Source organism: Dipodomys ordii, unplaced genomic scaffold (genome assembly GCF_000151885.1).
Source record: "Dipodomys ordii isolate 6190 unplaced genomic scaffold, Dord_2.0 Scaffold176, whole genome shotgun sequence".
NCBI classification, from domain to species: Eukaryota; Metazoa; Chordata; class Mammalia; order Rodentia; family Heteromyidae; genus Dipodomys; species Dipodomys ordii.
The window spans coordinates 1,524,840-1,542,133 of NW_012267392.1; the positions used below are offsets into that span (position 1 = coordinate 1,524,840).

General features: G+C 36.5%; 1 protein-coding gene across 4 annotated transcripts in view; it reads left to right on the forward strand.

Annotated features, from left to right (window-relative positions):
• The window catches only part of Ankrd30a (ankyrin repeat domain 30A), a 61,103-nt gene extending 45,271 nt beyond the window's left edge, over positions 1 to 15,832 (forward strand). For 3 of the 4 annotated variants that reach the window (XM_013033765.1, XM_013033766.1, XM_013033767.1), the window contains 10 exons: positions 563 to 715; positions 3,238 to 3,308; positions 3,691 to 3,784; positions 5,185 to 5,297; positions 6,447 to 6,576; positions 7,871 to 8,161; positions 9,875 to 10,089; positions 11,982 to 12,210; positions 13,353 to 13,398; positions 15,441 to 15,832. In XM_013033765.1, coding sequence (XP_012889219.1) covers positions 563 to 715; positions 3,238 to 3,308; positions 3,691 to 3,784; positions 5,185 to 5,297; positions 6,447 to 6,576; positions 7,871 to 8,161; positions 9,875 to 10,089; positions 11,982 to 12,210; positions 13,353 to 13,398; positions 15,441 to 15,571 — 1,473 coding nt within the window. In that variant the 3' untranslated portion in view covers positions 15,572 to 15,832. The remainder of the gene's footprint in view (positions 1 to 562; positions 716 to 3,237; positions 3,309 to 3,690; positions 3,785 to 5,184; positions 5,298 to 6,446; positions 6,577 to 7,870; positions 8,162 to 9,874; positions 10,090 to 11,981; positions 12,211 to 13,352; positions 13,399 to 15,440) is intronic. The other variant, XM_013033768.1, reaches the window with a different exon arrangement.
• The last annotated feature ends 1,462 nt before the right edge of the window (positions 15,833 to 17,294 follow it).

The window sequence follows — 17,294 nt, forward strand, 5'->3', positions numbered from 1 at the left end:
GAAGAGAGGATTGGATGTATGAGAAACTCTGGAATTCATTTCAGCCTTAATAAAAATAGAGAACTAGGCACCGGTGGCTTATGCCTATAATCCTTGCTACATTGGAGGCTAAGATCTAAGGATCTCAGTTTGAAGCCAGTTCAAGCAGAAAAGCCCAAAATACTCTTATCGCTAGTTAAAAAGCCAGAAATGGAGCTGTGGCTTATGCAAATGAATGAGTAAATGAATACATACATACATACACACATACACATACATACAGAAAAATCGTCCCACAATGTAGAATGACTAGTCCTTCACATGCCCATTTCTTTAAATAGTTCATTAAGTGTTGCAGATTCATCAGGAAAGGATTAGAAAAATAGCTAAATAGTCTAAGACAGAAGACACTCCTTCTGTGTCCTTCCCTGAACTAACTAATAGATAGGAGCATTATCCACATGAGGAGCTGATGACTTGATGTATATGGTGATATATATTAGAATCTATTCAGAGTTAAGCATTATCAACCTACCTTTATAATAAAAAAAGATTTCTAAAAATTGGTAACATATCTCACCAGGTAGTTGTGAGACAACTTCAACAAGAACTGGCTGATACTTTAAAAAAACAATCTATGTCAGAGGCTTCGCTAGAGGTTTCCTCACGTTACCGCCTTAATTTGGAAAATGAGACCCAAGATTTAAGGAAGAAATTAGATCAAATTAGAAGTCAAGTATGTATGAAGCTTAACATGTCAACTCTGTTCTTCTAAATCTGTACAAATAACATACTATATGGAAGAGGGGGTTGTTTTTTTCTTTTGGTTACGATTGGGGCTTGAACTCATAGACTTCAGTTCACAAATTTCCTTCTGGTACCTCACCTCTTGAGCCTTCTCCAGCCTGGCTTTTTGCTAGTTAATTAGAGGGAGTCTTGTGGCTTTTTCTGACCAAGTGGGTTTCAAACTCCAGTTCTTCTATTTCAGCCTCTTGAGTAGCTAGATTAAAGACATGAATTACAACACCCAGCTTAGTTTTAAAGTAGTAATTTTAGTAGGCACTTTTATTTTGTGTTTCCTTTATAATTAATATTATAATCTTTTTTAAATTCACTTATTTCTTCAACTGATACTTATTTTTCCATTTTTGCTATAATTTCATACATTGTTCTTTAAAATACTTATCCTTAAGGTGAGAAGTATACAGCATTTTTACATAATTGAGAAACTTCTTTTTTTTAGAATGTGTTTGTGACTTTATTTATTTATTCATTTATTTTTATTGTGAAAATACTGTACAGAGGGGTTACAATTACATGGACAAGATAATGAGTACATTTCTTATCAAGCATTGTAGCCTCCTCCTTTGTTTCCCCTTCCCATCCTCCCCCACCCCCGCCACCCCCACCGAATCCTCCTCTCCCCTCCCCCCCTCACCAAACTTGTAAAGTTCGTTTTTCGACATAACAACTTGAACATCTCATTGTTTCAATGGGTCTACCTGTAACCCTATTTAAATTATTTGTTTTTTCCCTTCCCCTCCACAAATTATACCAACATCAAATACAGTGAAAACAGGGGTTATACCATGGGGGAGGGACATACAAAGCAACAAAGAAATAATCTTATAAATGTGTTAGAAACAATCGCATGAAAGAAAAAAAACATTTGAATACAGATTTTAGGGTTCATTTCCCTAATATCAACTTATCTGACCTTTTCTGCTTGACTCAGACATATACTAGTTATTGCAAATAAGGGAAACCACGGGACCTATGTTTCTTTGGGCCTGGCTTACTTAATATAATTTTTTCCTTTGCTAAAAATTAAGACTTTTTGGTGTTACCTCTTGCCGTAGTGAGGTAAGGCAGATAAATGACAGGATAATGTTTCATAGAATCTCCCAGAAAAATGTCCCATCACTTTATCTTTACTTTCGTGAAGTACATTTATTGTATATTTATTTCATGATAATTTGAATAGAAAGGCTTTTACACTTTCCTCAGAAGTGCAAGTATTAGCCAGAGGATTAGAGCCAGCTGTCATCTCAGATAGTTGGAGTTTGTGGCAGTAGGATCTCAGGTCAGAGGCAAACCTAGACAACTTAGTGAGACACCGTCTCCAAATTTTTTTTTTTTTTTTGGTCCAGTCGTGGGGCCTGAACTCTGGGCCTGGGCGCTGTCCCTCAGCTCTTCAGCTCAAGGCTAGCGCTCTACCACTTGAGCCACAGCGCCAATTCCGGCTTTTTTCTTTTTGCTTATGTGGTGCTGAGGAATCGAACCCAGGGCCTCAGGCATGCAAGGCAAGCGCTCTACCACTGAGCCAACTTCCTAGCCCCTCCAAATATTTTTTTTTAAGATGCCAGGACTGTAGTTCAGTAGTAGAGTACTTGCCTAGCATGTATGAATTCCTAGGTTCAATTTCTCAGTAATAGAGTATACAGGGAAAGAAACAAATGTTTTAGGGTAATCTAAAACCTATTTGAAAAGCAAGGAGTTTCTTTCATTTTTCTTTCACTTTAGAAATATTATAATAGCATGTGCACTCATTTACAAGGTATTTTGTAAGCATGTTTTTATTCCCGTGCTATTTGAGTTAATAGGGCTGAATTCTCTTCGGTCCTTTGTGTCTTTTCAGGTTTTTGTTGTTGTTTAATTGCTTGTGCCATCACTCGGGCTTGAAGTCAGAGCCATATATTCTTTTAAGCACTTTATAGACATTCCTTAATTGAATATTTCCAGTAATCCCATGATATAAATGCTGCTACCTCCCTTTCACAGATAAAGAAACTGAGACACAGTGTCTCAGTGCTAAGGGTTACACAGTCGGGATTTAGAATGAGACATTCTGCCTTTGGTGCCCAGTAGCAGCTGAAACTATTCCATGGGCTATCTAATTGTCAATGAAGTATGAGTTAAGATCTGTTGCCACTTATAATATCTGAGTCTTAAAAGTAGTTGATGAGTTTGGTACTTGTAATACAAAAATATAAGTGCTTATCATAGACAGTTTTCTTTCCATTCTACCAATTTGTATACCTGATAAAACATAATTGAAAACCAAGAATTATGTGTCTATCCTAAAGCAGTGATCAGTAACTTTTTTAGCATTATTTTGGGCTCTGTGGGCCATAAGATGCTTGTTGTATTAATATGCAAATGAAGACATAAAACAGGTTTCCAGTAACCTTGTAGCACAGAGCAGGATGGACAGATTGATACTGGATTATTAATAAATATTTATATTATTTGTTTTAGCTGCAAGAAACCCAAGATCAACACACAGAGGCTGTTCGATGTTCTGAGAAGATGCAAGATCATGTTCAAAAGTATAACAGCAGTATACAAAATATTTGAACATGTATAAAACACATAAGCAATTCAATATGAAAATTACATCAGTTGTGGTAATAAAGACATTAGTGAAACCAGGGGATGACTTCAACTATAAGTTATCTGAAGTGCATCATTTATAACTTAGAGCCTGTGTTTCATGTGCATGAAGGCCTGGGTTCAGTCCCCAGCCCCCACAAAAAAAGAAACTAGAAATGTATCAATTTTTCACAAGATCTACAAAACATAGCTAGAAAAGCAATCAGTTTAAATCGTCTACTTTTCAAAATTTGAATAATTTAATTACTCATGTGTTGGGAAGTTTTATGGGATTTCTAAAAATTGTAAGAATAATTAATTTTAAGGTATCTATTTCAGACTTGAACTTGAAAATTCCAAGTTAAAAGTTACATTAAAAAAGCAATCAGGGAAAATCGAAGAGCTTAAGAAAACCCTGTTAAATGCAGATTTGGTAAGTCATTCTCAAACTTATTTGTTTCATACTGAAAAGGAAATTTTACTAATATATAAGAATATTTTAGGCAATATGAAAAGCTTCAGTATAGTATTCATATTAATATGCTATTATCAGTAAAAATCCTCCTGAATTTATAGAAGTTGACTATAAGTAGTTTAGTAGTAAAATTTTAACTTCGAAAGATTGTGATAATATAAAGCCCATATTTTATACCCACCTTATTTAGTTTATTCATTACTCATTGATGGGCCTGTGGATTATATCTGCATTTCTGCTATTCTGGAGATTGCACTGTCTGAGGTCCTGGTAATATTTCATAATAGATACTAAAATTCTAAAAAATTTAAGTAATTATTTGATCTAGAATTCTGAGTTTCTATTGTAATCTAACTTTCAGTGAGGGTTTAAGAATGAATTACTTATAATTTCTATACCTCATCAAGAATGAATATGGGCTGGGAATGTGGCTAATGATAAAGTGTTTGCCTAGCATGTATGAAGCCCTGAGTTTGATTCTTTAGTACCACATAAATAGAAAAGGCTGGAAGTGGTGCTGTGGCTTAAGTGGTAGAGTGCTAGCCTTAGCATAAGAAGCTCAGGGACAGTGCCCAAGTCCTGGCCAAAAAAAAAAAAAAGAATACTATGACAGGTTCTGGTAAATCACACCTGTAATCCTAACAATTCAGGAGACGGAAGCAAGCCCAAGCAAGAGAATCCATGAGACTCCTATTTCCAAATAACCTCCAAGCCACAAGTAGAGCTGGAGCTCATGTGATAGAGCACCAACCTTGAGTGAAACAGCTAAGGGCTAGCACCCATGCCCTGAGTTCAAGCCTGAGTACTAGCAGGAAAACAACAACAAAAAAAGGAATGCCAGGCCATTTTTCCAAAGAAATACATATGTCACCGGATTGTGAAGCAAAGTTGACACGAAGTAGAGATGGGTGCTTGTTCTGCTAGGACTCTGGGAATATCACACTACTCATGGCATTGTAGGGACAGAAACTAATTTTTTTTCTATCACCCTCATTCAGCTGCCTTTCAGAGACTTAACAGTCCAGTTTCAGAGAAGACATACATATGACCGAACGCCACACACATAAATAACTGTAAATGTAAACACTTTGAAAAAATGCACATAAGGGTAGAAATCTTTATCGAGTTTTTGCAATTTAAAGTTGCAGGAAGGCTAATGATGAAAGTGTACCACAGATTTGAATTGTTTTAAGAAAAGTCATTGTTGTTTGAAGTTTGTCCTGCCTGGCATCAGGTTTCCAAACCTGTCTTAAAAATATTATTCATGAGCACCTGAAAAAACATTTATAAAGAGACTCTAGGTTTTTTTTTCAGACGCTATAGATTTTTTAAACATTATTTTTCATTGTTTTTCAAAGTCTGAAGACAAAAAGAAACAATTAAAGAGACTTACTGAGCTGAAACAATCTCTTGAAGACACTTTGGATCAAGAAAAGAAGAGAAGTGGTGAATTAGAAAAAGAGCTAACTGGGTAAGATTTCAATATTTCTGATCATTCCAATAAATCAATAGTTAATTGATTTAACTATTTTACTAAAACACAAATTTACTTTTATACTCTTTTGATTGCCAAAATAATTACATTTGCTCTTTAATGATTCTGAAAATAATGGCAGTGCCTTTGGACATGTCAGTTGTATTTTTCATCAACCTTGAATTCTATTTTTGAATACTGTTTTGTTTTGGTTTTTTATGCGAGCTTGAACTTGGAGCCTGGGCACTGTCCTTTAGGTTTTTACTCAAGGCTGGTGTTGTATCATTTGAGCCATACCTCCATTTCCAGCATTTTGCTGATACTTAGAGTTAAGAGTCCTGTGGATTTGTCTGCCTGGTCTTGCTTCAAACCTTGATCTCAGATCTTAAGCTTTCATTTAAACCAGTAAAAATCTGGAAGCCAAATGACAGCATCCGGCTATGAGTTAAAGCCCCAGTACTGACACAATAATAATAATATAATTCCCCTATCTCCCAGCTATCCCTCCTGTCCCGAGTATGCTATTGGCATATAATCTGTTCACATCCTCCCATAAAATATGTCATCCTTAGGTTACTTATTAATAACTAATGTAAATGTTATATAAATAATTGTTACACCATTTTCTTTAGGAACAATAGCAAGAAAAAGCATATATCTGTTTAGTACAGATGACTTTTTTTAAGCATCTGTAATCCACAGTTGGTTTCATTTTTGCCCATGGGACAGGCAGATAGAGGGCTTGCCTCATATATCTCACACATACAACATTTTACTTAAAGAATAAAATAAACTGTTTTTTATCTCCACCAAAGTAAAATAATAAATGTTTTCCTGTGGTTGAAACCCCCAACTAGACTGTTTTTCTATTTGCTGAGAACTCATGTGACTGTCATTTAATGTCATTTCAGTATTTTCCTCTCAGATAATGTGAGATTAAAACAAATGAGAGGCTCGAGAAGAAATGTATTCATTACCTTACTCATGTAACTGTAACCCCTCTGTACAACATCTTTACAATAAAATAAAATGTAAAAAAAAAAAAAACAAATGAGAGGATGCTAATTTATAGATTTGTTTCCTTTTATATGATAGAATGTAATGCCTGTTATTAACCACTGTAAAAACTTCTTTCCCATCTTGCAGATTTAAGAAACTTTTTAAAATGACAAAAAAGAAGTTAAATGACCATGAAAGTGGGGATTTCAGTCTCCTTGAAGATTTAAAAAGCAGTCAATTTGAAATGGATATTCCAGCTATTATGCTAATGCAGAAGGTAATTTTCAATATGGGAACCAAAACTCACTTGATTTGGAGAAATATAATGCATTGAGCAGTGTCAGTGAACTTTTTTAAGCATATAGATTTGATACCAATGAAAACTCATTTTTCTATTAAAAAGGCATATTCTTGATTATTTTTTGTGTGCCTAGACTTTATTTTTATCACAGGAAGCCACTTATTTTAGCACTTAACATGTAAAGAGGCTGCTGATTAGAAACAGATAGTGAAATACCATTAAGTTTCTATTTTTTTATTTATGTCAGTCTTCCTTTGATTTGTCTCTTATACTACTTTTATTATCACCTACTATGCAGTATAATCTCTTTTCCACCAGGTTTCAATAGTATTTTTTTTCCTTATGCAAAGAATCAGAAGATTGCAAGAAAATGCCATTCAGTTGTTTAAAAAAAAAAAAGTATGAAAGTGGTTCACAGCTGTAATCCTAGCTACTCAGGAGGCTCAGATCTGCAGATTGCAGTTCAAAGCCAGCCCAGACAGGAAGATCTGTGAGACTCTTATCTTCACTTAACAACCAAAGCCAGAAGTGATAGAGTGCCAACATTGAGCAAAAACATTGAAGGACAGCACCCAGGCCCTTAGTTCAAGTCCTAGGAACAGCACAAGAAATGTGTATCACTAAACTTTCATATATAGATAGATATAGATATGGATAGATAGATATAGATAGATAGATATCTATATATAGATATATGGATCATATCACTAAACTTTTATACTGGAAGATGCCACAGCTGCCTCTTTCTTGGAATACAATTTAAATCAATATAAAACACTTCTAGTTCAGAAAAAGACTAGTGACCCTGGAATCTGTTCTCACATAAGATTCATTAATTAAAATCTTATTCTCAGAGTCTTAAGGTAGGTGTTTGTTATTGCTGCTGGCCCAAAATAATGCAATATCATGTCCCTAAAATGTCTTTAGGAATTATAAGGAATGGAGATGCTGGAAAAGGGTAACATATTTTTGTAATAAGAGAGACTTAGAAGCATTTTAAGACAAAGACATGAAACAATTGCTGAAAATCTAACATCAACCGGATACTTCAATGACCGATGTTGAGCCTAAAGAACGTATTTTTTGTAGTTCTTGGAAATTTTAACCATATTTTTTTCTGAATAATTAAAAGAGACCACATCCTGGTAATCTAGAATTATAGTATGTTTTATTGCAACTAAATTTATATCGAAACTTATTAATGTTTCTGTTTTACACTATTGTCAGACAACTCCCTTTATTATCAAACTATATTATTTTATTCCTGCAGATTGATGATCTTACAGCAAAACTAGAAACTGCATCTTCTAAATGTCTACATCTGGATAAAAAAAATCAGTTTCTTCAGCAAGAGTTATTGTCTATGAAAACTATACAAAACAAATGTGAAAAACTAGAGAAGAATAAAAAGAAGTTGGAACAACGAATAGTAAACCTCAAAAGTCATATAGAAAACAATATGATGGAAAATGGTCAAGTAGAACAGTATACACGGGAGATTGAGGAAAAAGCAAGACAGGATTTAGTGGATAAACTAAAACAAGTCAATCTGTTTTTACAGGTTATACATTTATAATGTGCTTCAATTCAGTTCACTACCGATTGTGTTTTCAATGTTTACATTGTAGAGGAAGACATCTACTTCCCTCTGCTGTAAAGCAATTTGTTTCATGGATTTCTCAGAGGATGACATATTCTTTTAATTCTCTCGGGTTCTATCATTATTCTAACTCAATTTTCTTTCAGAATAACAGTATTTAATTAGAGAATCATTTGACTTTTTTTTGGGGGGGGGGGTCCGGTCATGGGGCCTGAACTCTGGGCCTGGGTGCTGTCCCTCAGCTCTTCAGATCAAGGCTAGTGCTCTACCACTTGAGCCACAGCGCCACTTCCAGCTTTTTTTTTTTTTGCTTATGTGGTGCTGAGGAATCGAACCCAGGGCCTCATGCATGCAAGGCAAGCACTCTACCACTGAGCCACCTTTCCAACCCCTCATTTGACTTTTAAAACTAGTAGACATAAAACAAGATTAAGAAGAAAAAGTATTGGCATGGAAAATTTTTACCTTACTCTTAAACTAGTCTAAAGTTAAATTGTTCAATTTTAAAATTTTTGAACTGATTCCATTTTTTTGTTTTTTGTTTTTTTGTGTGTGTGTGTTTTTTGTTGGTTGTGGGGCTTGAACTCTGGGTGCTGTTCCTCAGCTCTTCAGCTCAAGGCCAGCGCTCTACCACTTGAACTACAGCACAATCTCCAGTTTTCTGGTGGTTTATTGGAGATAAGAGTCTCATGGAGGGCTGGGAAGGTGGCTCAGTGGTAGAGTGCTTGCCTTGCATGCATGAGGCCCTGGGTTCGATTCCTTAGCACCACATAAGCAAAAAGAAGCCAAAAGTGGCGCTGTGAGTGCTAGCCTTGAGCTGAAGAGCTGAGGGACAGCGCCCAGACCCAGAGTTCAGGCCCCACAACCGGACCCAAAAATAAAAAAAGAGTCTCATGGACTTTCCTGCCGGTGCTGCCCTTGAGCCACCATCCTCAGATCTCAGCCTCCTGAGTAGCTAGGACTACAGGCATGAGCCACTGGTGCCTGGCATCCTTTATTTTTTTAATTATCATATTATATGAGTACTAACATTAGAATGACTCAGTATTAGCTGAGTGCCTGTAATCCTAGCTATTCAGGAGACTGAGATAGGAAGATCGCAGTTCAAAGCCAGCCCCGGCAGGAAAGTTCGTGAGACTCTTATCTCCAGTTAACCACCAGAAACCGGATATGGCACTGTGGCTCAAGTGGTAGAGAGCTAGCCTTGAGCTGAAGAGATCAGAGACAGCGCCCAGGCCCAGAGTACAAGCCCCATGACCAACAAAAAAAAAAAAAAAAGAATGACTCAGTGCTAAGGATTTAGTTCAGCATTAAAGTACTTGCCTAAGTATATACAATTCTTTGAGCTTGATCCCCATAATGCAAAATAATGATTTTAATAATTTATTTTTTAAATCACTGTTAAAATTTATATTACATACAGTTGACATTGATGATAAATATTTTAACTTACTTTTCACATTTTTGAAGTTGCTGTCTGATCACTGACTCAAATAAGGGAATAAGGGCTGGTGTGGCATGACTCAGAGTCAAGTACCTGCTTGGCATGCACACACAAGGCCTTTAGTTTAATACCTCGTGTAGACAGGCAAGCAAGCAGGCAGAGAAGTAGGTTATAGTTATTATTATTAAGTTATAATTATTTTTAAAACATATTCTCTTAATCTGATTTAGACACAAGCAGCATCTCAAGAAAATTTAGAGCAGTTAAGAGAGAATAATAACGCTTCAGTAAGAAGTCAGATGGAACTCCGGATTAAAGATCTAGAGTCTGAACTCTCTAAAATGAAAACTCAAGATGATTTTAATAAAATTGAAATAGAAAAATACAAGCAGCTCTATCTTGAAGAATTCAGAAGTAGAAAATCATTGTCAAACAAACTAACCAAGTAAGTCGAAACATGGAAAAATCATAGAAAATAAACGAAGTATTTATTTTATATAGCGTAATTCTTAATGAATCAGCTCACTGACTTAGTAGGCAGTAAAAGATAAATAGTATGATTTTGAAAATACCCTTAAAGGTTAAAATTTTAGTTCAAAATAATTTCCTTGTTTTACATGGTTTTTTTCCCCTTAAAATTCTTATACAGCTAGTCAAGGTCTATCAGTCTTAAGCCAAGTATTTTTGAAGTTTTTTATTTTTTTAATTTATTTTTGTATTAGAACTGGAACTTAAACTGTTCCTTACCGTTTTCTCTCAAAACTGGTACTCTTAACTAATAGAGCTTCTACTTCACTTTCTGGCTTTTTGCTGGTTAATTGGACTTTCCTGCGTCAGCTGGCTTCAAAACTCAATCCTCAGATTTCAGCCTCCTAAGTAGCTAGTATTTAAAGCATGAGCTACCAGTGTCTGGCTTTTTTTTTTTTTAATAGAATTTCTTGTCAACATTCCCTGAAACAAATGTTAACACATCTAATTATCTTGAGGAAGATTAAGCATTAAGTACTGCTGTTTCTCTTCCTCTGAACACAGTCTGGTACTTGATGTTTTTGGTGTTGACACTAGTGGTACCTGTGGACACACTGCCCTTTAAGTCATTTTTTATTTTTTTAGGGTCTGGTCGTGGGGCCTGCACTGTGGGCCTGGGCGCTGTCCCTCAGCTCTTCAGCTCAAGAGCAGGCTAGCACTCTATCACTTGAGCCACAGCACCACTTCCAGCTTTTTTCTTTTTGCTTATGTGGTGCTGAGGAATCAAACCCAGGATCTCATGCATGCAAGGCAAGCGCTCTACCACTAAGCCACCTTCCCAGCCCATTTAAATCATTTTTCAGATGTAATGAAGGCATTGCTGTGACACAGAGAACTTAAACACAAGATGAAGGAAAGCATAATCGTTCCTTGGTCAATGTGAGGGCATGTGGAAGACAGAAAGAAAGGCCGTTATCTCACCTTTGCTGCTTGGCTAACAATATGCTGAGCTTGTTCTTTTCAATCACCAACTCAACTGCTCCTTTTTTCATAATGGTTGTTGCTTGGAATTAATTTCTTCCATAAAAATAGGTGGAGTGTACAAATAGAGAAAGCAAATGTTTGAAAATGTTCTTTTTAATCCATAAATCACTTATTAAATACAACTATTTCAGGATTTTTATACATTTACATATTTTTGTATATTTGCAGGGGTTTTTGTATATTTGAGGAGTGCAACATGATATATTAATATATTCATATATAGTAATATGGCGATTTTAATCAAGCAAAGTATCCATCATATCACTTGGAGTCGGTGGTTTGCACCTATAATCCTAACTACTCAGGAGGCTAAGATCTGAGGTTTGTGGTTCAAAGCCATCTGAGCAAGAAAGTCTGTGAGACTCTTATTTCCAATTAACTACCAGAAAAGTTGGAAATAATGCTGTGGCTCGGGTGGTAGGGCACTAGCCTTGAGCAAAAAAAACTCAAGGACAGTACCCAGTCCCTGAGTTCAAGCCCCAGGACCGGCACCATAAAGTGAATGAGTGAGTGAATGTATTTCAAATGTCATACTCCAGGATCTTCTAGTATGGCCTTTTCAGAAGCCAGCACTGTTAGCTTTTAAGTCATGCAACTGGATTGCCATTTCCATCCCTCTGGTAAGTCAGAATTACTGGTTAGGAATATTTTTCCCTTAGACAACTTTAAATTAGTATTTGGATCTAATAGGTATACTCAGCATTTCCAGTGTTGACACTTGGATGAGAAATTCTATCTACTCTTATGACAGCTTTGTAAGGTAAATGTCTTGGGTCTGGTAGGGAAGAAGGAGATGGTAAGCCTTTGCCTTTGTACTCTCCACAGGACTAATGAGAGACTGGAGGAAGCCAACACCAAACTTTATGTGGAAGAACAGCAGAACAGATCATTACTAAGCACACTCAGTGCACGGCCCATCCTGGACTGCCCTTGTGTTGGAAATCTTCATAATACTTTGGCACTCAACAGAAGTTTTATTCCAACCGAAAGCTTAGTGCTTCCTACCTTGACCTCACAACCATCGAGTAAGAGCATGGAGAACTACTTGACCAAGGTCAGTTACCTTGTCTCTTTTCCTTCAGCCTTCAGATTTCTCAGTTTGTCAGTTTCCAGTTTGTAATTTCATGAACAGTATTAAATATTTTAGCCAGCTTAGGCATATGTTAAAGATCACAATAGTCTACATTAATAAGGAAAACAAATTGCAACAACCCTTTAAATCCCCAGAGCAATTGTTTTCAGTGTGCAAGATTTAGGTGGAGTTTCTCCCCCTTGGACTGGGGGTTATAGTTAGTGCCCAGATAGGTATCCAGTGTGATTAACATTCTGGCCCTGGTTCCCAACACTAGTCAGAAAGGAGAAAACTAGCTACAGATGACACCATAACTGAATGTTTTAGCCAACGTGTGTATATATTACGGAAAGATCACAACAGTCTGTTAATAAAGAAATGCCATGCTTGCTATGGGAGTACAGAAATAACTCATTCAGTCCAGTCACCACCACAGCTCTTGTAACTTTAGAAAGATAAAGAGGCAAAGGTAATGCTGTCTTACCTAAGATGATACCAGTTAAGATATCCTCCTTTGTATGTGTGTGTGATGGTACTCGGGCTTAAACTCAGAGCCTGGGCACTGCCCATTATCATTTTTGCCCAAGGCTGACACTCACTACTTGAGCTACAACTCCATTTCTGGCTTTTTGGTAGTTGATTGTCAGTGAAAGTCTTAAAGACATTGCTGCACAGGCTGGCTTCATACCTCTAGCCTCAGATCTCAGCCTCCTGAGTAGGATTACAGGTATGAGCCTCAGTACCCATTGAGGTATACTCAAATAGTCTTTTAAATAAAGATGAGGATATTTATTTATTGTTGTTGTGTGGCTTGAACTCAGGGCCTGCGTGCTGTCTCTGACCTCTTTGCTCAAGGATACCACTCTTCCACTTTAAGCCACAGCTGCACTTTCAGTTTTCTGGTGGTTAAATGGAGATAAGAGTCATTCAGACTTTGCTGCCAGGCTGCCTTTCAACCTCAATCCGCAGATCTCAGCCTCCTGAATAGCTAGGTTTACAGGTGTAAACCACCAGCACCTGGCTTGCAGACCCTTATTTAAAGGCCATATTTTCTAAGTGACGTATCATTCCTTTGGTAATATATTTTGTTTAACTTCAACACTGTAATTTTTTACTCATTTCAGGTGCAGCAGGAGTTAGAAAAAAGTATAACTAGAGAACTAAAGGAAGGTATGCTTCAAAAATCAACTAAATTTAGATTGATTTCTGATATAAGTAGAAATGGTATCCTTTTGTGGCATCCTTTTGCTTTGATTGATAGATTTTTTTTACATTAAATATTTTGCCACATTCATCAAGTAAGAGATAAAATTTTAAGCATTTATAATGTATAATATTCTCCATTCCTCATTTACTCATGTTCCATAGTTGTGTGTGTGTGTGTGTGTTGGTTCTGTGGTTTGAACTCAGGGCATAGGCACTTTAGCTTTTTCTTTCAAGGCTGGCACTCTACTACTTGAGTCACACCTCTGCTTCCAGCTTTTTGCTGGTTAATTGGAGTTAAGAGTCTCACAGACTTTCTGCCCAGGCTGGCTTCAAGCCTTGATCCTCAGGTCTTAGCTTCCTGAGTAGCTAGGATTATAGACATGAGCCACCAACACCTGACTTCCATTGGGTTTAAAAAGTTAAACATCTAGATATCTCTTATTTCTTATTTTCACGGGTCACCGTTGCCCTCACTTCTGCCATCACTGTGAGACTGCTCAGCCTCCACACTGAAACTGTACTTGGGAAATAAAAGCACCAAAACCTTCTTGGATTCCTGGCCACAAAACCCAGACTCATCCAGCAGTACTTAGCCAAGCAAACAGTTCATAAAATACCCCTCGACCAGTAGGGTTTTAAACCTCTAGGCTTTGACATTGGTTTACATTTTGCCTTCAGAAACTCCCATCTCCCTTGCTTGAAGTTTAATCCTTGTCTTGTTAGTCAGTCTTATCCCCAACTATTTAACCACGCTCTCCCAGAGCACCAGCCTCACTGGGCCACTTGAACTTACCACAGTGCTCTCCTCACCTCTACTCCTTCTCACTTCCTTTGTCTTTACAGTATTTAGGTCTCATATTTAGGACAGTATGTATAGAAATTGCTTCTCTTTCTAGTTTGTGTTTCATTTTGTTTGGCTGTTGTTGAGACGAGATCTTATTATGTAACACAGACTGTCTTTAAACTTAGGTCAGTCTGGTCTCAACTCTATCATCAGCCTGCCAACTACCGGGATTATAGGTATGTGCAACCATGCCTGGCTAGATATTTTTGTTTGTTTGTTTGACTAATGAGTTGGTTGGTTTGAGTTTTCAGTTTGTTTGATTTTTGCTTTTTTTGCAGTGCGGGAGATCAAACCCAGACCTCATATACAATAGGCAAGGACTTTACTACTAATAATAGACTATATACCCAGGCCCTATTTGTCTGTTTGCAGTGGATTATAGTATAAAGTTACTGAGAAGCATACTGCATCATCTTCATTCTGTCATTCCAGTGCCTGTCATAGTACCTTCACATGTGGTTGTTGAATAAACGAAGCATAAGGAAAATAAAAGCTTTGGTTCTTAACCAAAATGTTCATTAATCCAGTGCACAACCATGAGCAAATAAATCATGATTGTGTATTAATAGTCCTATAAACATAATTTTCATTCTTACTAAACACTGATAACAGTCCTTGTAGTGACTCATGCTTTATGAAGTATAAAATCTTTGAGATGAAAAACATGCTTGAAACTAGTTACTGTGATGCATATATCCAACTATTGGGATAGACAAGGCAAGGAAAATCAAGAGTTCAAGGCCAGTCTGGGCAAAGTTAGTGAGACCCTATCTCAACAAACATAATAAAAAAACAAAAGTGCTTGGGGTGGGACTGTGGCTTAGTGGTAGAGTGCTTGCCTAGCATGCATGAAGCCCTCAGTACAATATAACAGAGAAAAAGCCAGAAGTAGCTCAGAAGTGTCTCAAGTGGTAGAGTGCTGGCCTTGAGCAAAAAGAAGCTCAGGGCAACATCCAGTCCCTGACTTCAACCCCCAAGACTGGTAAAAAAAAGAAAAAAAGTGCTGGCTGTGTGGTTCAAGTGTTAGAATGCTGCTCATTACTGAAAAAAAAAGTATGTGTGTATGTGTATTATATATATATATATATGTATGTGTATATATATATATAGTGTATCTAAACATATATATGCACACTTACAAATAATTCATTTTTCTCTCCAGCTGCTGCTGAGCTTGAATCTGGATTCTTTAGAGCCTCTCCCCTAGGATCTACTCCTAAATCAAGTCAAAATCTCAAGTCAGAAGCATCTCAAGGATATATAGAGATTCTAAAGAAGAAATACATGATCTGAAATGTGACATTTTATTTATTGGACTGTTTCTATAACATTTTAATTGTACTCCATTAAATAATGTGAAAACTTTACTAAAGGAAAATATTTTTAAATCATACATTGTATGATCAGAATTTATATAATAGTTTTATATAATTAACTTCTAGGCAGCTTTTGAAGTGAAAACTAAGCACCAATGAGTTTACATACTCAAACTGACCCAAAGCCAAGCAACCAGTTGTCATTAATTCTTTATTGAAATAAAACATTGCTTTAGTATATGTATTTTTTCAATTTTCCTAACTATGTATGTGGACCTAAAGATTTACACAGACATGTCTTTGGTAGTCTGGCACGATAGCTACAGTTAGCACTTTAATGTATTACAATTATCATCAAAAGTATTTTTTGTTTTAAGCACTAATTTTCAGTTCCTATGGAGAAACAACAAGGCTTTTCACCTTCTGTTTATCTGTGGTTAATTTTTGGAAACAGTCTTAAAATTAGAGAAAAGTTCCAAATTATTGTGCAAAGGAGTCTTCCCCTCTGAACCACTTGAGCTGGTATATGTCATTGTTCCTGGGTATTTTAGTGCATATTTCTTATAAGTCAGAACAAGTCTACATAACTACAATATAGTCTTTATAATTATAAAGCTAAGCTAATATATTCTATCATTCAGATTATTTTCAAGTTCTGCTACTTCTCTAGTTTCCTGTAAAGCAAAAGGATCATCAGTTAATGGGTTTCACTTAATTAGATTGATTCAAGTTTGGCACATTATTCAGTCTTTTCTTGACCTTTAGTACTTAAATCTTCTCTTTGCTCCCCACTTACCCCTCACATTCCAGGGATCACCATTTGTTTCAGGAGAAAATCAACAGATTATATTCAGTGTCAAATAAATTGCTCTATTTTGATATTTTTTTGAACTTGTCTTTTGAGGTAGAATTCATTTTATTATCAAATTTAGATCATGTTTTGGGGGCTTTTTTGTTGTGGTTTGTTTTGTTTTTTCACAAGTATCACAGAAGCGATTGATATTTCTCATTGCATCCTATCATGTGGCCTATTTTTATTTTACCATTACTGGTGAGTTTAACATTCATAGCTACACATATCTGCTACATTTCTCTTTTATTCAGAATTTGCCAGTTAACTCAATGATGTCCTATATAACCAAAGAAAGTACAAGGTGGGTGATTTTTACATTGGTTCATTGTTACCTGTGAGCCATTTTTTGGTTGTTGTTTTGTTGTACTTTTTGCTTTGTTTAGTCTTATTTAATCTGGGACATTTCCTGAATGCTTCTTTGACTTTCATGAATAGGTCCATCATTTTGTAGATTGCTCTTCAGTTTTCTTCTCATAGAAGGTTACCTCATGATTAAATTTAGATTATGTCATTTGGGTAGGAATAGCAAACAGCACTTAGACCTTTTTCCCCTGGTCTGATGAATTAAGCAGCTATGATGAGGAAGACCCGACCTCATTTCGCCCTCCCCTCATCACTCCGCCCCCATGTGGCCCCGCCCCTCTGCAACGGACTGAAAGAACCCCAAGGCAACGTGCATAGCTTGGGGCCGGCACGAGGCCGGCAGTTGCTTTGCCTTCCTGGGATCCCACGCGGATAGCTGTTATTTGAAGCTTTCAGTTAACAGCTTGAGATGAAGATACCTGGTGGTCGTTGGGAACCTGGGCGCTTACCTTTGAAAGCCATCTTTTCGTCCATCCTTCCTTCA